This window comes from Bos indicus, chromosome 7, assembly GCF_029378745.1.
Source record: "Bos indicus isolate NIAB-ARS_2022 breed Sahiwal x Tharparkar chromosome 7, NIAB-ARS_B.indTharparkar_mat_pri_1.0, whole genome shotgun sequence".
In the NCBI taxonomy this organism is placed as follows: domain Eukaryota; kingdom Metazoa; phylum Chordata; class Mammalia; order Artiodactyla; family Bovidae; genus Bos; species Bos indicus.
Genome location: NC_091766.1, coordinates 43008400 through 43033744, shown reverse-complemented (window position 1 = coordinate 43033744; position 25345 = coordinate 43008400). Strand labels below are relative to the sequence as shown.

Genomic DNA, 25345 nt, shown 5'->3' with positions numbered 1-25345 from the left:
CGTCTTGCTTGGGCAGGGCCCCAACCTCTGGCCTGGCCGCACCCTCCCCGCCCAGGTGAAACTCAAGAAGTCCAGCCCTGGGGCTGTTCACACTGTTTATTTGCTTCTCTGGGAAAGTCAAAAACATGGGGCCTCATCACACATCGAAAGCAGAGGGGGGCAGCAAGGGCACTTTAGCGGAGGCTCACGGCTCGAGGACTTGGGTGAACTCGAGGAGGAAGGGGGGTCCCACGGCCACTGCTCAGGTCACCTCAGAGAGGACCTCTCATCCCAGCCACCCAGGGGCGGAGCTGAGACGGGGACCCAGGCTGCCATCCAGAGCAGGCCCTGCACCCACCCTGCTGAGGTGGGGAGCGTCCTGGGCCCTGGGCACCAGGCTGCAGGCCCCTAGTGGAGGGGCCAAGATGGGGCCTGGTCATCCGCAGCCCATACAATTAGAGGGCCTGTGAGCATGTGCACGAATGTGCCTCTGGGGACAAGTGTGGCTGCAACCAAGGAGATGTGTCTGTACATCTTGGTGTCAGCTACCCCCAGGAGGGGAGCCCCCCCGCCTCTCACCCCTTCCAGTGAGGGGGAGGCAGGTGCACATCAGGCTGGGCAGCAAATGGAGGTCTCCAGCTGCAATCCAGGGGAAGCTCCCTGTCCCAGGCGAGTGGGGTGCCCTCCTCCACTGCCCGGAACGCGCCAAGCCCAGCAGAGCCGGCGGTGGGCCCAAACTGTGGTATGTTAGGGGAGACCCAGGACCCTGGTCCAAGCAGGCTGGAGAAGGGGCCAGGGGCAGTCCCCTAGGGTCCCCAAATTAGCACCAGGAGGATGGGGGGCCCAGTGGGAGTGGGAGCTCAGGATGGGGCTTGCATGGCCCTGCCTTGTGCGGGATGCATCTCGAAGACCCCTGGCCCAGCCCGGCCAGAAGACAGCACAGGGGTCACACCCTGCCTGAGTAGGGGGCGTGGCCCCAGGGTGCCCCCTTCCCATGTTCCATCGCCCACTGGCTGCGCCCAAAGAGAGCACTGAGGGGAGGGGCGCATTGGCTGGGGGTGTCCAGAGGGGCTCATGTTCATTCCAAGACCTTGAGCCAGGGCTCCCTGGAGAGGCACAGCCTCACCTCAGTTGCCCGAGATCCTGACCAGGCACCTTGGCCTGGGAACCCTGCCACAGAGGCTGAGCGGGGACAGGGCAGGCTCCCAGGACCCCTGGCTCCCGGGGTCCCTCTCCTGGGGGGTTATCCCTTCAGGGACCTCATTGGAGGGGGCAGGAAGGCACAGGCAGGAGGCCCAGAGGGAGGTGGGCTGGCATGGGGCCGCGTTGAGGCCCTGGGTCACACCGGCCAGGAGCTGCCGCGACATGGGGGGCCCTCGTTTGGGGAGAAGCGGGTGTGTCCGTGTCTCTCCTACCAGGCGTCGGTGCACGGCTCAGTGGTTTAGGGTGTGTGGGGGGTGGTGATGGGATGGGGGACCCCTGTCCCTCTCTTTCCAGTGAAAGAAAACTCGGAAGGAACACGCGACAACACGGCAGGTCCTGGGCCTGTGACTGCGGGTGGAGGGTGGGCAGGCGCCGGGAGGGCCGGGCTGTGGGTGTCTGGTACAGAGGGCAGGGCCAGGGTCTGGGGGGGCCGGGCGGGTCACATGATGGAGCAGCATTTACAGCGCTGCTTCTTCATATCGAGGTCCTGGGGCTCGGCGGCGGGAGCCTCAGGCCCCACCTGGTTCTCTTCCCTGGAGCCCTCAGTGGCCGGGGGCTCAGCCGCACTGCCGTTGGGCGGGGCAGGCTCCTTGGGCTCGGCTGCATCCTCGATGACCACCAGCTCTGCCGTGATGGTGTCCTGCAAACCCAGCACCTTCTGGGTCTCAGCCTCATCCTCCACGTTCTGGTAGCCCATAAAGATCATGGTGACTGGGGGCTCCTGGCCGGGCTGGATGCCAGGCGGGCCCGAGGTGGCCTCCCCAGGCTGGGCCTGAACGCCAGTGATCTCCCGTCTGGAGGGCGTGGTCCGGACAGCCTCTTCTGATGGCCCCCGGGTTTCCACTGCCCCAACCACTGACCCCGCCTCGTTCAGCGTGACCTCGTCTGCCTTGTGGATGAGTTCGTCCACCTCTGAGGAACTCAGCGGGTGAATCCCATTCTCTGCCGTGCCGTCCATGGCGTGGACCACTGGCATGGGGGGAGAGAGAGAGTGTGAGCTGGTTCCCAGACCAGAGGGAAGGCTTGGTAAGGCTGAGAGCCACCTCTAGGCTAAAGGGGAATCATAAACTAAATTACACCTTTAGAACCGACTGACAAGTAAAGCCCTGATTGGGATCAGTGCGCACGGCCAAGTTGGCACACAGAGGAAAATGTGTAGACACAAGAGCATGTGTTAGAAAACAAGAATAAATGAACTCGGATTTTATTGCCCTGCAGTGTGAAGCATTTCCATACTCCCCAGCCAACTTGCTCGCAGGCCATTACTTTTCAAAGTAGGTCTATTATTTTTTCCATTGCAAAGATGGTGAAAATGGAGTTCAAAGAAGGTAAGTAACAAGTAACTGGTCCAAGGTCACACAGCTGGCTGGGGCTGACCCTGCTCTTTCTCCCAGTCTGGGTCTATTTCCCTTCATGAGGATTTGCAGGGAGTCTGATTTCATGTGGATGATCTTAAACAAAAATTTAGTCCATTCACCCATCTTTTTTGTTTTCTCATCAATGCCCTCGAAGGCTATACATTTTCCTCTGAGTTACGTTTTGGCTGCAGCTCACGGATTACGTTAGGTCATTCTGTTTGAAGTGTAAACGTCTTATTATTTCCATTTTGACTGACTGTCTCTATAAGCCAAGATTTATTTAGAAGAGTGTTTTTAAACCTGGGAAAGAGGAGAACTGTGGTCCAAGAACACAGCATGTAAGATATAACATTGTGACAAGACATAGTCACTTTCTAAAATGCTCTACCTGTGTTTGACAAGAATATGCATCCTCCATTGGGCAGAGTTTTACAAGGACAATCAAGCTTGTTAAGCATATTTTCCAGATCTCTCCAGCTTTCATCATTCGTGTCTTTCTGATGTGTCATTTTCTAACCTGTGTTACAGTCTCTAAGACCGGATATCAGCACCTGGGAGGAGTCCCCACTGTGGTCTGACGCCAGCCCTGGATCACAGCCCTTCTAGAAGCACAGCTACCCAGCTGCTTAGGGTGGAGGGAGGGACACACTGAGTGCCCTAGGAACTCTCCTCCTCTGGGGCCAAGGGTCAGGGTTGGCAGTATCTGGGCTCCAGCCAGAAGGAAAGTGCTTTCCACTCTCGGTTTCCAAACTCCTGGGGAGGGGCATCCATGATTCAAGGCCTTGCAGTGACTCTGGGCTGGAGGCCCAGAGGGTGGGGTGTGTCCAGGCCATGCAGAACCAAGCTAGGTATTTCCCACTGGCCACTGCTCCAAGGTAGGAACCCAAGCCCTTGGCTGCCATGGAAACGGATCACCTTCCCATTGCTAAGCAACCAGAGTCCAGTCTGGCGGGTCTTGAGTCCCCAGGGGCTGGGCCAGGCTGGGCTCAGTGGCCAAGGTAAGGACCTTCCATGAGCACAGACATCTCTGCCCCTTGGCCCTTTGTGGCCATGCTGGGTCCAGGAAATAGAGCAGCTGGGACATGCCCAGAACCACACAGCTGGTGAGAACTGGAGCCAGGATTCCACCTGGGTCAAAGATCCCCAAGTACAGCAGAGCTGGATTGTGACAGGACTCCTTTAATAACATCCTGGATGTTCCAGAGGCCTGAACCTCTAAGAACACAAGGCTCTGGGAATCAAAACCACAGTGAGATACCACTTCACACCCACTTAGGATGGCAATTATAATTTAAAACAGTCGATAATAAGGGTTGTTGAGGATGTGGAGAAACTGGAACCCTAATGCACTGCTGGTGGAAAAATAAAATGGTAATGCCACTGTGGAAAACACCCCAGCAGTTCTTCAAATAGTTAGACAGAATTCCCACATGATCCAGCAATTCCACGCCTAGGTATTACCTGAAATGAAAACATACACCCACACAAAACCTTGTATAGCATAAAACCAAAGGGTGGAAACATCCTAAACGTCCATGAACTGATGCCTAGATAAACAAAATGTGGTCCATCCACACACTGAACTATTACTCAGCCATAAAACATAATCATGGATGAACCTTGAAAACATGATGCTCAGTCAGAGAAGCCAGACACAAAAGGTCACATAGTGTATCATTCCATTGATGGGAAACAGGCCAGAACAGGCCAGTCCACTGACAGAGTGGGTTCGTGGTTGCCATGGTAGGGATGGGGAGGGATGGGCTTTCTATTTGAGGAACAAGATGTTCTAGAATCAGGTACTGAGGGCATACAACATGGAGAGTTCTCACTGGGTTGTGCGTGGAATTGTACGTGTGTCCTGCATCTCTGTCTCCAAATTCCATCTTCTCCTGAGGGCAGCATTTACCAGACTCGCTAATGGACCCTGGGGCTGAGCTGTGCTAATTTATACCTAACTGAAGGGATCAGCTCTGGGGACCTCAGGTCCTGAAGAAAGCAAATGCTTACCTTGACTCCAAATGTACCGTTAATTTTTTTTCTTTTGCTGCCCACGGCTTGTGGGGAGCACCTGGATACCTGGGGATATCTGACCTGACTCACCCCACCCTCAGTACCTGGGGATCTTAGTTCCCCAACCAGGGATTGAATGCAGGCCCCCCGCAGTAAAAGCACAGAGTCCTAACCACTGAGCCACCAGGGAAGTCCCTTAAAGGTTTCTTAAAATGCTGTCTTTAGGAAAGTATGTTTTCTTCTTTTTCTGGTATCACAGCAAATGTTGCCCCAAACTTCCTCTCCCCAGGCAGGACATACCAAAAATGAACAAAAGTTTAAATGCCATGACCATTATGAGACGGTTGTCTAAATACTGACGGATCTCACAGTTTAAAAGAAAGTTTTCCTTAGATTTTTAAAAAAGAAAGTGAATTTTACATTCTGTGAATTATATGGGGGTGGGAAAAGGGACTTTGGAGCTTTCGCCCAAGGCTGCCTTCCCCTCCTATTTCCAGCTGCCAGAGAGAACCCTAAAAAACCCAAACCAGGTCTCAGCTCTACAGCCCTTCCAACACCACCCCCCTCCCGGCTCCTGCCACCCCTGCCAAGGCTCCCCATCCCCCACGCCCTCACTCTGCATCGGCTCCACGGGCTGCTCCACAGCCCCAGCCTGTGAACCAAATCCCACCCCAGGGCCTTTGCACCCACACCGGGTGCCCCCTGTGCAGCTGCTTCCCTTCTCTGTCCCTCCCCACCTTGTAGGACCTTCCCTTGGCCCCCTCTGAATCTCTAAGGGGGGCGTCTGTAGCCTTTACCACAACAGTAATTATTTAAATGAATTATCCTGCGAAGATATTTAAGCAGAATTTGAGCAAACTCCAGGAGATGGTGAAGGACAGGGAAGCCTGGCGTGCTGTAGTCCATGGGTTCGCAAAGAGTCCGACACAACTGAGCGACTGAACAACATCTGTGAGGTGGGGGTTGGAAGGCTCAGACCCCTGGCGCGGGAGCACACAAGATGGAGCGCACCTCACCCAGAGTTCGGCTCCCCAGCCCATCCTGGCGCTGGCCACGCCTCCAGACAGGTTCCGGGATGGAGGAAGGACCTGCCAGGGGCGCTGGCGGGGCGGGGGAGGGGCGCGTACCTTTGGTCTCGTCCTCGTAGACCTTGATGCCCTGAGGGAGGAGCTCCCGGGGGAGCACGGTGGTGCTGGACAGCACCCGGGTCTCCCCCGTCACCTTGTCCTTCTCCACCGTGATCTCCACCGAGTACATGGCTGGCACGAGAGGCACGGGTCAAGCCGCTGCCCACCTGCCCACGTGCCCCCCGCCGGGCTGCAGCCAAGCCAGGGAGGGGAGCCGGCAGCACAGAGCCAAGCAGCGGGTACCCTCGTGTGCCCTCGACGCGGCCCTCCTCCCAGCTCAGTATCCCTCCCTGGCTCCCCAGCGCCCACGGGCGTTGGGTCTGAATTCCTGGGCCACTCCGGCCGCCCTGCCCTGACTGCAAAGCCTCGATCAGTTCCAGGGAGGTGGGGGCGTGCCTGGCCCAATCCAGAAAGGATTCAAACGCAAGTGAGCAAGCCTGTGCCCCCCAGGGTTCTGGACACTCGCCCTCCGCACTGCTCTTGTAAGGCCACTACTGACGTGTCAACATTCTCATCCCTTCAACGTGGAGAGGGGACGGTCCCCTGGAAGTGTATGGAGCTATAACCCCTGAAGATTACATCCAACGGCCAGCAGCTGCCCCTGTTCTGCAGACAGGTCGCCACAAACACCACACGGAGACGGAGACGCCTCCTGGCAGTGAGGTCCCCAGGCCCCCTCCCTCCAGGGAGAGCCCCACATCACCACGCCCCAAACCCCTCCCCGACCTGCCCCTCCTGGGTCTTCCCATTTCTCACACGGACACCTTTGTTTTCCCTCCTCCCTCTCTTACCGACCCTACTACCTCCCCCATGCCCCAACCTGTCCATCTGCAAACTCCAGGGTGCTGCTTTCAAGACTCCCAGAACCCACCCACTGCTCGTCCTCTACGGCCCCTGCTTGGAAGAAGTTGCATCCACCCCCACTATCCCTCAATCCCCTTCACCGCATCCCCCACACCATCCCTCAGCCCGACACGCATCTCCTGAGACCCCCACAGCATCCCCTACCATGCCCCACCATATCCCCCTTCATCCCTTTCCTTCATCTCTCACCATCCCATTCATCACCCCCGCCCCCACAATACCCCTATCCTCCACCGTTTCCTCTCACCTTCCCCCCACCCACTATACCCATCATCAACCCTCCGGGACCCGCCCCCCCGCCCCCCCCCGCCCCCCCCCCCCGCAATCCGCTCCGCCCACAACCTGTTCTCCGTACAGCCGCCAGTGGGCGCCTGTGAGCTGCGAGCAGGCACGCCCCTGCTCTACCCACCCCCAGCTCTCTGCACCCCGACAGGGGCATGGGCCGCCCCCGTCCCTTCCTCGCCCTCACCTCCTGCCCCTCCCCCTCGCTCATTCCACTCCGACCAGCACGCGGCCCCTGCCACCCACCGGTGCCCACAGTCCAGACTTGACCTTTGCACTGGCAGTGCCCCTCTGTCTGCATGCCTTGCTACCTCACTTCCTTTATCCTTGCTCAGATGTCACCTCCTAAGTTAGACCTCCTCTGAGCCCTGTGATTCAAATTGTGCTCCCCTCCAGCTCCCTATGTTCCACCTTGACCCGCATCAGAACACCTGCTGTAAGCCTGCAACCCTCTTGCCAGGCTCACAGCAGATGCTCAGCAAGCACTTGGAGACTGACTGACTGAATGAAGAATGCTAGGTATCACCACGTCCCTATGCAGCCTAACACCCCGCCATCAGACATAGTTGGGAAGGTTGTGCATTGCTCAAGGTCACCAGCTGGGGGCATGTAGCTTGGTAATTTCTGCCCACTTGTCTGACACTGAGGCCTTGAGGGTGTCCCCTCCTTCTCTACGCTTCCCCTGCCACCCTCTCCTTCCCTGAGTGTCATTACATCCTGGTCTTCAATCCCCTCTGTGGTTTTGTGCCTCCAAATTTACTCTAATATCAGCAGCTACAAGGTTCTGCTATTTGTCATGACTTTAGTCACTCTCAGGATTAGATTTGTGCCAGACTCTGGGCACAAGGTCACTACAATCCCCACCACCACCAGGTTCCAGCCATCAAGTGATCAAGCAGGGATTTGAACCCAACCTTATTGAGCACTGAGCACTAATCCCAATTCTGCCCTGCTTGGTTACCTCCAGGAATAGGGTGCTCACTCCCTCTCCTGAGGCAGCCCAAAGACAGTGAAGGAGGGAAAGTATGCAGCGAGCATGTGAGCCTGTGCCCACCCCCGCCAGGACCCAGAGCAAGTGGCAATGTTAGGGAGATAGAAGCCAGGAGGGGGCATCAGGTTAGAGCCGCCATGCGAGGGGGCCCGTCTTCTCGGGGAAGCTGGGCCAGCTTGTGACGGGCGTGCCAAAGCAGAGGGGGCACCCGGCCCCACCCAGGCTCAGATCTGCGGCCTTGGTCCAGCTGCTCCCCACTAAAACCACAGACCCCACCCGGTGATGCTGATGGTTGCATCTGCACCAGGCCTGGCCCGTCAACCCGGCCCCCACAGGGCCAACACTCAGCCCAGGACAGCAGCTGGACATTGACCCCAACATGGGGACAACCCACCTGCCTTCATCATGGTGGAGCCGTCGACTGTCCTCAGAGGGGTGTTGGAGATTTGCTTCTCTGCTCACGATGGTGGTGGTGGGGGGAAAAGAGTGAAGAGAGATAGATTCAGAGGGGAGATCACATAGGCCCCTCCCCCAAGATGTGGGACTTCACCCAGACACATGGACATCCTCCAGGCACTTGGACGCCCCTCACACACTTGGACTACCCTCCCACACACTCATCCAGATACCTGGACCCTCTCCCTAACGCATGCATGCACCTGGACCCATCCACACACGTGTGCATGCCCTGAATACCCAGACACACATGGAATCACTCTCCGCAAAAAGAAAACACGCTTCAGTCCCATAGTCCATGACCCATCTCTTGGTCCAAATGATTTTCACAAAATCCCTGAGTGGCCTTCATGGATTTTTTTTTTAATTATTAATTTTTAATTCCACAGAAGATGAGGAGACAGACTCTCCTCATGAATAATTGACTCCTGAAAAATCAGGCCAGAGACACTTCTGACCATACCTCCAGTCCTGGCTGGTGGCGCTCCTTCCAGGCTCTACACACAAAAATAGACATGCTGAATATATATTTTAAAATATAACTTAGTGTTAAGGAAATTTTAATATAGCTAATAAACCATTATAGTTAACTGTACATATTGAAGTGTCATGAGTACACGTGAAGTATTTGTAAATGTGTACATCACATACCTGTAATAAATTTGTAGGTGGGGGCTAAAATCTCTCCCAGAATTCAAACTCTGGGCTTTTTTCTTTGTTTCCTGGATGTCAGTCTTCCACATCTCTGTGTGTGTGGGACCTTTGTCCTTTTTTTTTTTTTTTTTATGGCCGTGCCACGTGGTTTGCAGGATCTTAGTTCCCTGACCACGGACTGAACCCGGGCTCCAGCAGCAGAAGCACCAAGTTCTAACCACTGGACCACCAGGGGAACTCCTCTTTGCCTTTTAAGTGGTGCACAATCTCCAGGACGGCCAGGATCTTGATTTCTCATCCTCACTGACCCCATTTCACAGATGGGAAAACTGAGGTGCCCACTTGCCCTGGAGCCCAGAGCAAGTGGGCATGGAACCAGGGCTGGGCCGACCAAGGCCAAGCACTCCAGGTGGAGAGTATGAACCCACAGTGGGGCTAAGACTTCAGGCAGATGTGCCCTTGCGAAGCCTGCTTCCTCATCTGTAATGCAGGTGCTACATCAGTCCACCCAGGGAGCTTGTGAAAATTCGATGAAATGATGTTGAGGGGCTCTGGGCCCAGCTCAGAGTCTGGGTTTGCTGAGCGCAATGACAGCGCGAGCCATTAAGCTATTTCATTATCACTTTTTAGCAACAATAACACCTTAAAGGGGCTTCCCTGGAAAGAACCCGTCTGCCAATGCAGGAGACGTGGATTCGATCCCTGGATCGGGAAGATTCCCTGGAGAAGGAAATGGCAACTCATTCCAGTATTCTTGCCTGGAAAATCCCATGGACTGAGGAGCCTAGCAGGCTCCAGTCCATGAGGCCGCAAGAGTCGCACACGACTTAAAGGCACCCTTCCCCTGTCTGCCATCTCCTATCTGGCCACCAGAGGGCGCCAGGGCCCTGCCCGCCCCTTCCCTAAGACGTACCTTTGGGCGTGCCCACCGGGGTCTGCAAGAAAGAAAGGGGAGGAGTCAGGGGTGTTGGCGCCCCCTTCCGCCGTCCAAGGTCCCACCGGCCGAGGCCCAAGCCTGAGGGGGGCGTGGTTCAGCGGTGACCCCATTGGAGGGGCCGTCTCCTTCTGGACCCATCCCCCACCCCGCCCTAGCCTGTGACAGCCAGAAACGCTCCTGCCTGCTCAGAAGCTTCCAGGGGCTCGCAATGCTCCCAGAACAAAGTCCAACCCTTCCTGATGACCCCCGGGGCCTCTTCCGCCTCTTCCCACCCCTGGCCGGCCTCCCTGGCCTCCTGGCTCTTCCGTGAGCCATGTCCCTCCACTTGGAAGGCCCTTCCCGGATTTCCGCTTGGCTGGCTTTTTGCTCAGCCCCCATGACCACCCGACCTAAAGGTGTCTCCCCACCCCCATCCCGGGTTGTCCCTCAGGTTACCATGTCATTTACCGGCCAAGAGATGGGCCAGGAGGCAGTTATACTGAGGGGAGAGGCCATGCCAGCACTCAGTCTGCGCTCAATCAACCTCACTGAAAGCCCCCTCTCAACTTGAGTCTGTTCCTAGAGAACTCTTACTCAGTCTTCAAAACCCATCTCCTCCAGGAAGCCTGCCCAGCTCTCCCATGAAACAGACACCTCACTGGGGACTCCACAGTGCCCTAAGCTTCCCCAGGATAGGTCCTTACACCTTCCTGTGTTTGCAGCTGATTGATACATGCACATCTGCCCACTTAAAAACAGCTCAAGAAGGCCAAGGTCTGGGACTACATCCTCCGGTTCTGCCCCAACCAAGCCTTGGCAAATAGTGAGGGTGGGTGTGTCAGCTCCAGACTGAAACTATCATAGGAGCAGCAGGGCACACAGCAGGGATGTTCCCTGGGCTGCAGCTCACCGGGGAGGGGGAAACAAGGATAGGTTGGGAGAGAGGAGGCGTGCCCCATTGGCCCCTCGAGTCCTAAAGACAACAAGGGTGGTCGGGAGACTCCTGAATTTGCCTTAACATGCTGCGGTAACCACGAGCTCAGGTTCTGGTTTCACCTGAGCCTGGCATACACGTCACAGCCTAGAATTAACAGCTAAGCCTAGTAAAGACTACTCCACTGTGTGCCCTGAGCCAGTCTCTCAACCTCTCTGGGCCACAGTCTTTTTCAACTGGGGATGCGGCTCCACCTGAAAGGGCTGCATGCAGATAGACAGGTGATACCCAGTGTGTTGGTGAACCTAGGGAGGATGACAAGCAGGTGGTCTTCGGGGAAGACCCTCTACCCATGAAACGCTCGTTTTTCACTGATTTTCTAAACACCAGTGACCCCCCTGTCTGGTGGGGAAACCGAGGCCCCGGGAGGCCAAGCAAGGCGTGCAGGCGACGCAGCTGGGATGTGGCCAGGCTGGGATGTGGATGTGCACGCATTTGGGATGTAGGGCGCCCCCAGCCACAGCCCCAGAGGCGGTGGGTGCTTCTGGACCTCGGCCAGCAGGGTGGCGCCCTGGAACCTCTTACCTGCTGAGAGTTGGGCACAGCCTCGGCTCTCTGGTCTTCCGGGGCGGGGCGCAGGGCGGGGCCGGGGGCGGGGCTCGGGGCAGCCACGCTCCCCCTGGCGGTGGCAGTGGGCAGCGCATCCGTGTTCTCCAGCTCCTCGATCTCCTGCTCCAGCCTGGGGAGTGTGCACGAGGTAACCACCCTGCCGGACACTTCTGGAGCCCGGCACCGCCAGGCACGTCCAGGAGGACTTTCTTGACTCGTGTGTTTCCTAACGACCCTGCGAGGTGGTCTCCTTCGCACTCTCAGCGGGGAAATGGAGGTAAGTAAGCTGCAGACCTGAGACCCAAACCCAGGCCGGCCGGTCCCTAGACCCCTGGGCCGCCCGAGTCACTGTTTACTCCTCTGTTCACTTCCAACACACTCTTCTTTTTCCACTCAAATACATTTATGTTTACAGGAAGCTTTATCTCTCCAGGGAAACTGGAAAAACCATGTCACTTTCCAAGTTTTAGGAGATAATGGTGCTCATAAATGCAGTAAAAACAAAGCCGGCATATTCAATCCTGCCCCAGGCATCACCTGCCTACGCCTTTGGGGTGCAGGCACTCAGGACCCGGGAGATAGGAGATGTTTTCCTTGAAGACTCAGTACAGGGAGGTGGGTAGTCTGCAGCCCCCTAATAAACTGAGCCCAGCTCAGCAGACTGGACACAGCTGGGGTCAGCCTGGAGGGCTTCCCGGAGGAGGTGTCCAGATGAAGACACTGATCAGGGAAAATGCAGGTGATGGAACCACCCAAGGAACGTGCAGCCCTGAGGGGAAGAAAGCCAAGGCCCCCCGAAAGCCAGCCACACAGTTGGGCTCAAGAGATGCCCTCCTCACCACCCCCTACCCAGGGTTGCACCCAGCAGGATGGATTGAGCAGAAGCCCACCTCATCCAACCCCCAGGGACTGGTAATTCCTACTGACCATCCTTCCCACCTGCAAGTGCCTCTCAGCCCGCTCAGTCCTGAGTGGCCCTCCAGGCCACGTCTCAGCCCAGCCTCCTCTGGGCACATGCTCCCAGGTTGGGGAACTGAGGCCTGGGGAGGGGACCCCAGCCAAGCTGCCCCCACTTTCTTCCAAACTAAATGCACCCAGACAGGATCCTGAGGTCCCCACGGGCCAGCAGGCCAGGGTGCCACAGCCAGCACATGCCTTTCAGGCCTCCCCTGGCCAGTGGACATTGGAATTTTGGCTGTCACTTCCCTCTGCCTGACCCCGCTGCCCCGGGAACTGAGCCCGGGCCTCCCGCCCGGCTGCCCGCCTGCTCGGAAACTCCTCGGTGCTTTTGTCCCAGGCCAGGGGGATGGTCACTTTCCCCGGCCTGCCCCCTCCCCCAGCTTCCTGCAGGCCAGCTGTGGTGCCTCCTGCCTCCATGGCTGCAGGAGCGCTGGGAAGACCAGCTGGGCTGGCGCCAGGAAGCCTCGGGGGAGACTGCATCTCCGTCCTCAGAGACCTGTCTTCAGAGACCTCCATGGCCCAGACCACTCACCCCTCACCCCTGTGTGGCTGCGGGGTTGGGGTGAGGAGGGGTCAGGCGGGCAGCACCCACCCCCAGTCACTCCCCAGCCCTGAGGCTCGCAGCTCCCCACCTGGAGATGGACTCCTCCAGGTGCCGCGCCTTCTGCTCGTCCTCCTGCATCTGTCTCCTCATGTCCTCATCCCCCTCCGAGGCCGAAGAAGGCGTCCCCTCCAGCAGCCAGCGTTCCCGCAGCGCCTTGGACTGGGGCAGTGGGCACCAAGGTCAAAGTCAGGGTCAGGGTCAGGTGAGGGTCTGAGTTGGGACTGGAATCAGGATGGGGGTCATCTCAGCCCTCCTGCTCCCAGCCCCTAAGTCCTGGATCCGGCTGAGGCAGGGGTCCCTGGATGCTGCCCCCCTTCCGCCCCCCCACCCCAGCCTGCCCACCCCCAGCCGAGGCTCCGCCCGGACCTTCAGGTGCTGCAGCTGTCTCCGGTCGTCCTCCAGCTGCCGGCGCCTGTTCTCAATCTCTGCCTGCCTCCGCCGCTTCTCCTGCAGACCCCGCACACGGTAAGGGCAGGCTGGGGCCGCGGAGACCCCATAGCTACCGGGACTTCACCCACGCGGGTCCCGCTTGTTCTGTGAACAGCACCCACTTGGCCCACCACACCCCCACCTGCACCCAGCCTGTTCCCCCAACCTCCCCCACCTTGTCCCTTCACCAGGAAGGACTACCAGCCTCCCCCCAACTTCCCCGAGCCTTGCCACAAGTGCAAGTTCCTTGCCCTGCCCCCCCCCCCACCCCACCACTGCAGGGGAGCTGCCCAGGGGCTCTGAGAAGCTTCTCAGCTGGAGTCCACATGCTGAAGACTAAGGGACGCTCAACGTTTTAATTTTGTGGGGAGATGCTAGCAGGCACTGAAGTGTCCCATACTACACCTGGGATCTGAGTCCCCGAGCCCCAAGCTGGGTGTGGGGAGCACCTGAGGCCCTGGGTCCCCCCCAATCTCCTCCCCATGCCCATCCCATCCTTGGGACCTGGAACAACTCACTGCAATGGCCTGCAGCCGCTCCTGCTGGGATGGGGTCTCTGCCACCAGGACCCTGGGAGGACAGAAAAGATCAAGTGGGGGGGTTGACCCCCAACATTGCTTTCAGAAGATCCAGTTCGAATTCCCACTCTATGCCTTCCTGCCGGGTGAGCCCGAGTTCCCTTCTGCCAAATGAGATCGTTCCACAGCCCCCTTGTCCCCATGCAAGCTTATTCCTGCATTATTCTCCCACAAACCCTCCTGCCACTCCTCAGGGCAGGGACAAGGGACAGGATAGCTGAGGCCCAGTCCAGACACCTAGGGATGGCTTGGGAAGGGGAGGGCATTGAAGCTAGGCTCTGAATGATGCATAGGAGTTCCCTGAGAATAGAAGCCTGGAGTAGAGGGTCTCTTCCAGACTGAGAGACTGACCAAGACAGCCCCTTCCTCATCCTTCTCCAGCTCTGGGAGGAACACTTGGAGGAAGAGGGACCCTCCAGCTCCATCCCCCACCCCTTGACTGCCAAGTCCTCGATGCTGTTCTGGTATTTCTGGTGTCTCCCTCACTGGCTGCCTCTGGAGTCTTCCAGAACCCCAACAGCTCAGAGAGAGCTGTGAGCCTCCCAAGAACACACAGCAAAAAAGTAGCAAAGCTTAAATCCAACCCCAGATTCTTTCTTCACCTCACCCATGTTTTGCTTGTTTCTTTCATTTTTTATTTTTGCTGCACCATGAGGTTTACAGGATCTTAGTTACCCAGCCAAGGTGAGGGTCTGGAAGGATTGAAGCCAGCCCTGGCAGTGACAGCACAGAGTCCTAACCACTGAGCTGCCAGGGAAGTCCCCCATCCATGTTTTCTGAGAGCCCACCCAGTGCAGTATTAGCCTTAAGCTGGTATGCAGTAGGAGTTAGATAAATGCCAGTGTTGCCAGATGCTCTTAAAGGGACAGGACTTCATGCTGTTGAGGATCTGGGGACTTCAGAGAGGGCACGGGACCTGGAAGATAGGTCCTCCTCCTACCCCTCCCCTTGATCCCCTGCATCCCCCTCCCTACCTGGGGTGGAGGGGGGAGGAGCTTTCAGAACCTGCCCCCTCCCTTCCAGGTCTCCTGTCTCTGGAAGCTGCACACAGTAGATGCAGAGTGAAATGGTCAGATGAATGATGCCCTGAACATCTCCTCCTCCTCAGGGTAACCTCGAGCTTCCAGGGGGTGGAGGGTCCTCAGCCTGAGTGGGGGGCTTCCAGACCATCTGCCTCAAACCCCTGATAAACCACAGGGCCACTCTGGGAGGGACTGACTGATGGGAGGCCTCATCTCATATGGGAGGGCCTGGCAGTGGGAGCCAGACCCCCCCAACCTGTTCCACTCCCCACCTCCCCACCGCCCCCTCCGTCTGCCCCGACCCCCTTATCTTCACAGGCACTGAAATTACAGACCATGCTTTGGACCCCGCCCACCCCCAGCCTTGACTCAGGGCCCAGAGCCACCCCAAGGCCTCCACACTCTCTGCCCCTCTGGCCTTCATTTCCCCATTTGCACATCCCAGCTCTGGGCCCTCCTGCTATGTCACCCCCTAAACTGTGGTTTAGAAGGGAAACACTGTGCAAGGTCTACCCCAGCCCCAGCCCCTGTGTGCGTGCACACACACACACACACACACACACACACACACAGACCCTGTAGCTTCTCGGTGGACACCCATCCCGGGGCAGCAGTGACCCGGTCACCCGCCTTACTCGGGTCTAGTTTCCTGGCCATGCTGAGACCTGTGAAGTCATCTGGCTCCCATGCTCCGGCCAGGTGACCCCACCCAGCTCCTCCCTTCCTGTGAGGCAGCACCTGCCCCCCTCTGCCTCCCAGGGGCCCAGCACACCAGCCGCACCCCTGCAGCTTCCCCTTCTCCTTCCTCAGGGAGGCTGCATTCAGCTGGGTGGAGTTCAAGAAAGGTTTGGTCCAGCTGTCCAGCTCAGATGCCCTTTCTGAAGGGCCAGACCAGCAGGATTTCTGGGTCTGCCCCATCACCTCGTGTCATACAGACAGGGTAACATGCTGTGCTCCCCAACATGGGCCCATCCCCTCAGTTTTTGCAAACCCCACACTCTCCAGCCCAGCCCAAGCCTCTACCATCACCTGCCACCTCCCTGAACCCTGACAGCCCACAACTAGAAGCTGCTGCTCAAAATGAGAATCCAAACCCATCATTCTCCTGCTCTCAAGTCTCCTGGCTCCCATCACCCCTTGAAAGCCCACCCCCTGGCATAGCCCAGCCCCCATCCTCTCCCCTGCCCTGGTGCCTGACCTCTGCTCTCCTTCCCGCTTGTGCTCACTCTGTTCCAGCCACCAGGACCTCCTGTGGTACCTGCCCTGAACCAAGTTCATTCTTAGCTCAGGGCCTTTATTCTTGATGTTCCCTCTGCCTGCTATGTTCTTCCCATAGCTGGAAACTGAGGCCCAGAGAGTGTGAGTCACCTGTCCAAAGTCACATAGCTACAAAGTGGCAGAGCTGGGATTCGAACCACAGCTGCTCAGCCCCAGGCTGTACCACAGGCCTTCCCTTTTCGCACAGCTCTAGTTCAGCCTCCAGGAGCCCACCCAGGCAAGAGGCAGAGTTGCAAGAGGGAGGCATAGCAGCTGATACCCCAGTGTAAGCAGGGCCACAGAGGGCAGGGGGACCAAGCTGCCTAACACTGGGTCCCCACCCTGGAGGGGTGGATAGGTGGCCATTGAGGCTGGATACAAGGACATAGAGATGGCTGTGAGGCCAGCTCGCCAAGCTGGAGACAAGGCGGGCAGTGTCCTTACTGGGGCGGCCAATCCCTGCAGGGCCAAGCCAGGGCAGGGGAAGTTTAGACACAGTGAGGAGAGGCGCTGGCCCAGGGAGAGAATTTCCATCTCTCTCCACCCGTCTCCAGTCTCAGCCCCAGGGGTGCAGTCTGTGTGCCCCCCCTCAGGTGCCCCTCCCCAGGCCTGGGGTCGCCTGAGCCGCCCCACCCTACCCAGCCCCTGGGCTCAGCCACCGCGGGTGATGGATGGCTGAGCCCACGGGAGGCGGTCGCCCTGGCAACCGCGCCATCCCCATGGCAACGCAGAGGCCCGCTGGCGCTCAAGGGTGGGGCCGGCGCCGAGCATCTCCCACCCCCCAGCCCGGCGCTAAGGGGCTGAGGGGCTGCCTGCCCGGGGCTTCAGGGATTGCCTGCACCGGGTGGGACCCAAATGGCAACTGGGTCTCTCCCACCCTTGCGGCAGGAGGAGGGCTTCCAGGTCTGGTGATAGGGGCGTCCACCCAGGGAAGGGCTTCTATCCGGGAAGGGTCTGAACCCGCCCTTGGCACGAGGCAGCCAAGGTCAAGCCAAGATAAGGCTCGAATCATAAATCCGAAAAACAAAACAGGAGGCTGGAACTCCCTAGCAAATCAGGAATAGAATAGGAACCATGTTCCGCGGGCGGGTCTGGAGGGAGCTAAGCATCGATCTCCCGAAGATCCTGTGAGGCACGTGGGATGATTATGGCCGTTTTATCAATGAAGGATCTAAATGGTGAAGTGAGATCTGCACCCAGACAGGCGGGCAGGCTCCCGGGCGCAGGGAGCGCAGGGTCTCCCTGGCCTGGCTGCGGTGGGGGTGGTCAGTGGGGTGGTCAGTGGGACCCCTGAGAAGCTCACTTGGGCTCAGTGAGTAAAGCAGAGGCCAGATCACAAACTGTTTGATTTACACACTGGGCGGAGAAGCTGAGTTTGGGCGGAGGCTTTAGGGCAGCTGCCCTCCTCTGGCTGTGTGACCCGGAACAAGTTACTTGTGTCTCTGAGCCTCCACTGGCTGCGCTGGGCTACGGGCCACAGCTTGCAGCTGCTGAGGAGGGACAAGCCCTAGGCCAGGACGCCCACCGTCAGCGCGCGCAGGCGTCTGGTCCCCGCGCGATTATATTTACGGAGCTTGGAGCAGATTCTGGGCTCCAGCGGCCTTGTGGGCGGCTCAGGACTCGGGGAGGGCGTCGGCTGCAAGCGCGTGAGATAATCGTGGTCCAGGAGATGAGCTAATGAGACCCGAACCCAGCAAGCCCGGCAGACGCCTCAGCTTTGCAGGCGCTTATTTTTCAAAGGTCCAGAGAGGTTACACAACCGGCCCAAGGTCACCCAGGGGCCAGGAGGGTCCAGTGTGGGAGGTGGGAGGTGGGTGTGGGGGTTAGGGGTCACACTTGTCCTTCCAGAGCCCACGCCCAGCAGCTACAGCCAGAATGAGGGGGTCCCTGTCCAGGCAGGCGTGGAGCCCAGTGCTGGAACATTCCTGTGCTAACTGAAAGAAAACAGCTGACAACGACCTCGGCCATGGGTGGTGGTGGGGGGAGGCAGAGTCACGCGGGGCAAGGGGTGGAGAGGTGAGGGGAGCCCAGTGGCCTCTCCCCACATTGAGTGGGGGATGGAGTTGGGGAGGCTGGTTCCCAGCCCCATCCCTGGCCCCTCCTAAGCACCAACACCTTCCTCGCTACAGATCCGCCACAGTTCCATCACCCTGAATGAACGTCAACCTCTCAGCAGCCACTCAAGCCCCTGTGTTTGCCCCTCACCTTTCCCCTTTCTCTCCTTCACCTCCAATCTCAACTCAGACATAGCTGCCTCTTTCAGGGAGCCTTCTTGGGTCTCTTGCCCTCATCAGGAAGGAATTCTTCTCGAAGCCCCTCAGCTTTCAGCACAGGTGAGTCCCTAGGACCACTGATGTCACTGGTGAGGTAGACAGCCCTTGAGGCATGGGCTTTCCAAAAGTTTCCAGGCAGAGAGACATCACCACCAAGGTGGAGACAGCAGTTGCAGCAGGCCACAGACCCAGCAAAGAAAAACTGTTGCCTATTAACCTAGGATAGGGGGCAGGGGAGCTGGACCCTGCCCGGGCCCTCACAACAGAACAGGGCAGCAGGGCATGAATGCCTGCCCACCCGCAGGGCTGCGCCTCCTCTGGCTTCCAGTAAATGCCTCTGCAGCGACCAGCCCCACAGACCTGCATCCCTCCACTTCCAGCGCCTCAAAACATTCCAGGTGCGATCCCACCTCAGGGCCTTTGCATGGACTGTGTCCAGACCTGTGCCACCCCTGCCAGGTCTTCAAGGGGCTCCTGGGGCCTGTCTTCAGATGTCACATCCTTACTCCAGCCTCCTCTGACTCTAATTAACCCCAGCACCTCCAACCCCCACCCCCCAGCCCTTATCCAGAAAATCTAGTGATTTTATTTTGTTGATTTCTCCACAAGGACAATAACTGTCTCTTTTTGTCCCTGCCATGTCCCCAGTATACAGCAGGCACTCAATAAATGTCCACTGGGTGAGCATGTGTGCTAGGGTCCTTCCATTTCCAAAGGAGGCCCCCACCTAAGGGCTCCCCACCTTTGTCGCACTCCCTCCATGCCCCCCCACCCCAGACCATCTGTCCTGTGATCATTTTTTTTTTTTTAAAGAAATTCACTGTCACATCTTGCTGCTGCTGCTGCTAATTGCTTCAGTCATGTCCGACTCTGTGTGACCCCATAGACGGCAGCCCACCAGGCTCCCCCATCCCTGGAATTCTCTAGGCAAGAATACTGGAGTGGGTTGCCATTTCCTTCTCCAATGCATGAAAGTGGAAAGTGAAAGTGAAGTCGCTCAGTTGTGTCCGACTCTTACCGACCCCATGGACTGCAACCTACCAGGCTTCTCTGTCCATGGGATTTTCCAGGCAAGAGTACTGGAGTGGGGTGCCATTGCCTTCTCCTGTCACATCTTAAATTCATCCAAAATAGTACCTGGGCTCCCCACATTCAAGAGAGGACAAAGAACAAGCCCCAGCTGCCTCAGAAGTGACTTACAAATTAATAAAGGAACAACCTAAGTGCCCACCAACGGATGATGGATAAATACAAGGTGGTCCTTCCATACACAGGCGCTCACTCAGCCCTGAAAAGGGGTGGAGCTCTGATGCTCACTGCCAGGTGGACGGACCCTGAGAACACGGTGCTCAGTGAGAGAAGCAGACACAGAAGGACACACAGGGTGTGATTCCACTGATGGGAAACATCCAGAACAGGCCGATCCACAGACAGGGGATTAGTGGTTGTCCAGGTTTGGGGGAGGAGAAGGCAATGGCACCCCACTCCAGTACTCTTGCCTGGAAAATCCCATGGACGGAGGAGCTTGGAAGGCTGCAGTCCATGGGGTCTCGAAGAGTCGGACACGACTGAGCGACTTCACTTTCACTTTCATGCACTGGAGCAGGGAATGGCAACCCACTCCAGTGTTCTTGCCTGGAGAATCCCAGGGACGGGGGAGCCTAGTGGGCTGCTGTCTATGGGGTCGCACAGAGTCAGACACGACTGAAGCGACTTAGCAGCAGCGGCAGCAGGTTTGGGGGATGGGGTGGGCAGTGAGTCCTGGTGGGAATGAGGTTTTGGGGGGTTGATGGAATGTTCTGGAATTAGAGGTGATGGCTGTACAACTCTGCATGTACTGAAAACCACTGAGCCACTTTAATCAGGTGCATTGTGTGGTGTGTGAATGATCTCAAACAAGCTGGTAAGAATAAATATACACACAGATACAGCAGAGATGCTGATTGTTTCACCAAGGGCCATACTAGGGGGTGAGGCAGCCACCCCAGGGACATCATAAGGTCCTGCCAACCCTGCTCTGAGGCTCTTCAGGATTAGCAGGATCTGAACACAACCTGACCTGGTCATCGCCTGCCCACTCCCTGACAGCTGTTACTAGAAGCCCCTGCCAAGCCTTGCTGACCCCCCACCCGCGCCCCCACTCACCCAGACTGGGTTCCCAGGCAGGCCTGCACTCACTCTTGTCCTTACCTGTCTTCCCACCTCGGGGCCTGGGTCGGGCTTCTCCTCCCAATACCTGGCCCCGTCCAGGCTGTCCCAGGGATGGTTCTGACTTGTCCTGAGTTCCTAGTTGAAACCCACAGGCAGGAGACAGAAACCACATCCCAGATCTCCACTCCTCAACACCACAACCTCTGCTCAGCCATCTCACGCTCTACAGAAACCCTCTGAAGCATGGTCTTGATGACCCCTAGCCTCCCAGCACGCCCAGGGACTGGGCTGTCTCACCCTGACCAAGCCCCCATCTCTGTAGGCAGCTCTGACTATCACAGAGTTCTGAAGTCGGGTCCACGCCCACCCAGACATGGGGTCCTGCCACTTCTCCTCCAGATACGGCATTTCTCTGCCGGCTGTCCCCAATGGCCTGTCGAGGCTGAGTCCTGAGCTGCTTCTCCCTGCTCCCTGCTCTGGCCCCTTAGCCACTGGAGCCTTTTTCTGGTGCCTGGGTCAGCACCTCTCTCTTCTGCTCAGACACCACCCATGGCTCCCCAGATGAGCAGTGTAGGCCCAGGAGGACCTGGCCCCAAGAGCACAAACCAAAGAACGCTCTCTTCTCCCTACACTTTCCCACCTCTGGTCCTTTGCACAGACCAGTCTTTCCACCTGCTGCACCCTTCTGCCTGCCTGGGAAAACTTTTAAGTATCTTTTACAAAAAAGGTCCATAATAGAACAGAGCAGGAAACCTTTCCCAGACCTCAAAGAAGACCCTCCACAGGCTCCCCCAGACCCCTCTGATCCTGCACAGGGCTACGGTAGTCAGCAGGAAGTGTTTCTTAAATGACCAGATGAGAGACTTCCCTGGAGGTTTGGTGGTTAGAACTTGGTGCTTTCACTGCTAGGGCCCAGGTTCTATCCTTGGTAGGGAAACTATCCTGCAAGCCACATGGTGTGGCCAAAAACAAACCAACAAACAACCCCAAAAAAAGCAGATGCCAGGCTTCCTGGGTAGAGAAAGGATGGAGGCAGTAGGGTCTCAGACTAGGGGAAAGGTGAGGAGACATTTTTTCAAAAAAGTCAACTCGTTTTCCTTCATCAAAACCTGAAGTCTCTGAAGATGGGCCTCCCCATGGGGCTGAGACCTCCCAGGATGCTCCATTCACCAGATGAGAAAAGTGAGGTTCAGAGAAGGGGGCGGCCTGACCAAGACCCCATGGTGGGTGAGGAAACCCTCTCCATGCCCGCAGCCACAGAGGGTTCCCTGGCAGTGGGTCAAGAGTAGATGGCCCCTGGGAGACCAGACCACCACAACAAAGGCCACCTCTGTGCGACCCAATCGGCCAACCAGGCTGAAAAACTGATGTCTGGATACCCAGAACCACCAGTCCACAGCCCCTGGACAAGAAGGTGCAAAGGCCCTTCCTCAGCCCCCCTCCCCAGCACCAGAATGCCTAAGAGCAAATGCCAGCATCACCCTCTTCTGGCTGTGTGGCCTCGGGCGTGTCCAGTCACCTCTCCGTGCCTCAGTTTCCCCACCTCACAGGACCAAGTGTGTCCACGGGAACAAAGCATTCAGAAAGGGGCCCAGTACACAGCAAGCACTCAATAATCGTCAAGTAAATGTCACATCTGGACCTCTTAGGCCACTTTCCTGTCTTCCTGCTACCACCTCTAGGATTATCGTTATGTTCTTCCCTTCAAATCCACTCACTGTTTAAATCCAACCCCTTTGTTTTCAAAGGAAATGTTACCAAGGCTGAGAAAACCAGAAGCCAGTGCCAAAACCATCAGAGTAAAAACACTTTAAAAAAAGATACCATGAAAATAAAAACTTGTTATTAAGTTCTATTATCACTAGATACTGGTTCTGCTTCTCATTAGAGAGGGAGACCAGCACATGCAGAAGGAGCATTAAGGATGCAGTTAGCACCCAGTTGAGCTGATGATCTCTCTAAAACTGTTCAGGCCTCAGGATGAGAAGGGACCTGATGAGTCCTGACCCAACTGCTTTCCTGCCCACTACGGGGCCCGAACCTCATGCTCACCAGAGAAGATGTGGACATCTGAGACGGCTGCTTCCAGCTAAGGGGCCAGAGGAGCAGCCCCTCCCCTGGGGCCACCAGCAGACCCTCCCCATGGCAGGATGCACCCAGCTCCCTGTCCCCCAGTTCCCGGCCCCACCCTTGTTCCACCTTTAGAGCACCACCTATCGCCCCCACTGGCTGGTAAGAATTCTTACGTTCTCAAATTAGTGGAAATTTGTTTAATCCTTAAAATGATGAAAATCTGTCAAATGCTAAACGTCTTTTTAAAAGAAAGTTTCCAGCATTACCATCTCCTGTGATGGCGGAATCCATGGAAACGGAGGGAGGTAAATGACTGTGCCCTGGTGGGGGCTGTGATCCCATGAAGAAGGACAGAGGGCCCGGCAGGTGTTCATGTGGGGAGCAGATGGAGCCCCTCCCCACACATCGTCAACTCCAGCGCTGGGGACTGGCTTCCTTGCACGGCTACTCAGGCAGTTAATGCCAAGTCCCGTCCCACACCTGCACCCAGAAAAACCAGGGATCCGCCTAATGGGGAGACCCTGGCACCACATCTGACTGTGACCAAGAAGGCCTAGGGTCAGGGCGGCAAGCACCCAGGAGCCCTCTGTGTGCTCTGTGGCCCTGGGGTTAGCGGTTGCCCGTCTCTGGGCCTCCGTAAACCCATGGAAAATGAACGGGTGGCGGGAAAGGAAACAATGGGGTCCATCCTGAATATCTCATCTCATTCCTCTGCTCTGGGTGGGCGTTTCCTCTGTCTACACGCCTCCTCCCCCAGGCAGCCCCCTCCTCAAGGCCACACCCTGCCCAGGCCAGCTGTCTGGAGGCCCAGAGGCTCCCTTGGGCCCCTGGGAGCACAGCAGATAAACAAGTGAGGGGAACATAGAAGACAGGTCTGGGCCCCTGCTCCCCTGAGCCCCTGGCTGGGCTCCCGGGCCTGGCAGGGCCTTTGTCTGGGTTTTCAAAAGCAGAGGACATAGGGTGTCGCCTTGCCGGGAGGTGGGGGCAGGAGGCAGTGGCTCCCACCCAGCTGAGGGTGTGGTGGGTCACGGGTGAATCCCCGGAGGAAAGTTGCAGGCTTGGAAAATACACCCTGTGGGAAGGGCCCAGGAGCCAGCCGGGTGGGCTGGTGGACCTCCATGTCTGGGCCCGGGGCAGGGTGGGGATATGGCCCAGAGTGGGGCAGTCGCTGGCCCCCGCATAGGGCAGGGGGGGCTGCAGGACGCCAGACATCGCCTTCCCAGCCCCTGCCCATGTAAACACACCCCACAGCCTCCCTGCGCCCACCTGTGGGAGTAGGGGCGTGGGGGATGCCCTGACGCCAGGAACAGAGGACCCGCCCCGTAAATGACCAGGCAAACACACTGGGCACCCGCTAGTGCAGGGACCGCCGCTGCCCCGCAGTCCTTCATCCAAGCCGCGGCACACAGCCCACTCATCCACTCCTACCCCGAGCCCCGGGCTAGCAGACTCTTGGCTACATCATTAGGGGCCCCACCTCAGAGACACTTTCGCCAGGAAGGGAGGGGACCGCAGCTCCGCTGTTGGAAAGCACAGGGACCCCTGGGCTCACACACATGCCAGACCCGGAAGCCTGGAGCAAAGCCCACTAGAAGCCGGGAAATCGGGCGGCTGGACCCCCGCCTTAGCAAGGGCTCCAGACAGCACTTGAGGTCCTTGGGGAGGGCAGCCAGGCTACGGAGGACCGGCCGGTGCGCGTCCAGGGCACAGGGCGCAGCGAACGCAGGCCGGGGCTGGGAAGCGAGCTCCAGGCCCGGCGGTGCAGTGAGGAGGGGTCGCTCCGCCGCCCCAGAAGCAGGAGGGCCGCAGCCCGCCCGGGGCACGAGGGCGGAGGCACAGTGCGTCCCCTCCCCACACTCTCACGCGTCCCGGGCCGCCCCCAGCCGCCGCCGCCCGAGTCCTCGTGAGCCCGTGGGCCGCCGGGGCCGGGTCGAGGGGGAGGCCTGGGGCGGGCACCGCCCAGCCCGAGTCCCTCCCTGGCTGAGCGGGGGTCCCGGGAGTCCCTCGCTACCTCCCCGCCAGCGCTGTGGGGGCGAGAATCTGGGCCTCAGCCTCCAGGGCGCCCCTGGCGCGAGCGCGCTACTCACTCCATCTCCCCGCCGAGATCAGTGGGTCCGCGAGGCCGGCGGCGGGGGCGCGCGGGGGAGGGCCGGCGGGCTAAGGCCAGGCGGCCGGGGCTGCGCGGCGCGGGGGCGGCGGCACCGGCGCGGGCATCGCCCCGCGCGCGGCTGTTTATTGTCCGCGCGGTGGCGGGCGCTGGGGGTGGGCTGGGCGCGCGCGCCGCCGCCGCCGCGTTTCACTCGCGCCCCCTCCCGCCGGCTCCTCGCCTCCAGCCGCCGCCCGCCTGCGCCTCCTGCCGGCCGCCGCCGCGCCCCGGCCACCGCGCGCCCTCCCGCCCTGTCTGCCCGAAGCTCTGGCCGCCCTGACCCATTCATTCCATCTCGGCGCGGGTCTGATTCTCGTGCCGAGCCGGTCCAGGCGCCGGCCGGGGATCCAGCCTGGCCGCCATCCACGCCGCCCCTCCCCGGCTCCCCGGCCAGAGAGGCGCGAATGGGGACAAATCGCTCGGGGAGGCCCGGCAGGCGGCTCCAAGAGTTCACGGTCCCGCTGCG

The 25345-nt window shown here is 58.3% G+C and overlaps 1 protein-coding gene across 3 annotated transcripts; it reads right to left on the bottom strand.

Annotated features, from left to right (window-relative positions):
- Window positions 1-81: 81 nt before the first annotated feature.
- Window positions 82-25023, bottom strand: PALM (paralemmin). 3 transcript variants are annotated; one of them, XM_070793430.1, is made up of 9 exons: window positions 24821-25023; window positions 13898-13949; window positions 13317-13397; window positions 12979-13109; window positions 11363-11516; window positions 9841-9862; window positions 8212-8271; window positions 5681-5812; window positions 82-2151 (listed from the first exon to the last, which is right to left on the bottom strand). In XM_070793430.1, the coding sequence occupies exons 1-9, from the start codon at window positions 24823-24825 to the stop codon at window positions 1622-1624; spliced, it is 1167 nt and encodes a 388-aa protein (XP_070649531.1). In that variant the 5' UTR covers window positions 24826-25023; the 3' UTR covers window positions 82-1621. The 3 variants fall into 3 exon arrangements, with proteins under 3 accessions (XP_070649531.1, XP_070649529.1, XP_070649530.1); XM_070793428.1 differs by lacking the exon at window positions 24821-25023 and adding an exon at window positions 16178-16794; XM_070793429.1 differs by lacking the exons at window positions 5681-5812; window positions 24821-25023 and adding an exon at window positions 16178-16802.
- Window positions 25024-25345: the final 322 nt, after the last annotated feature.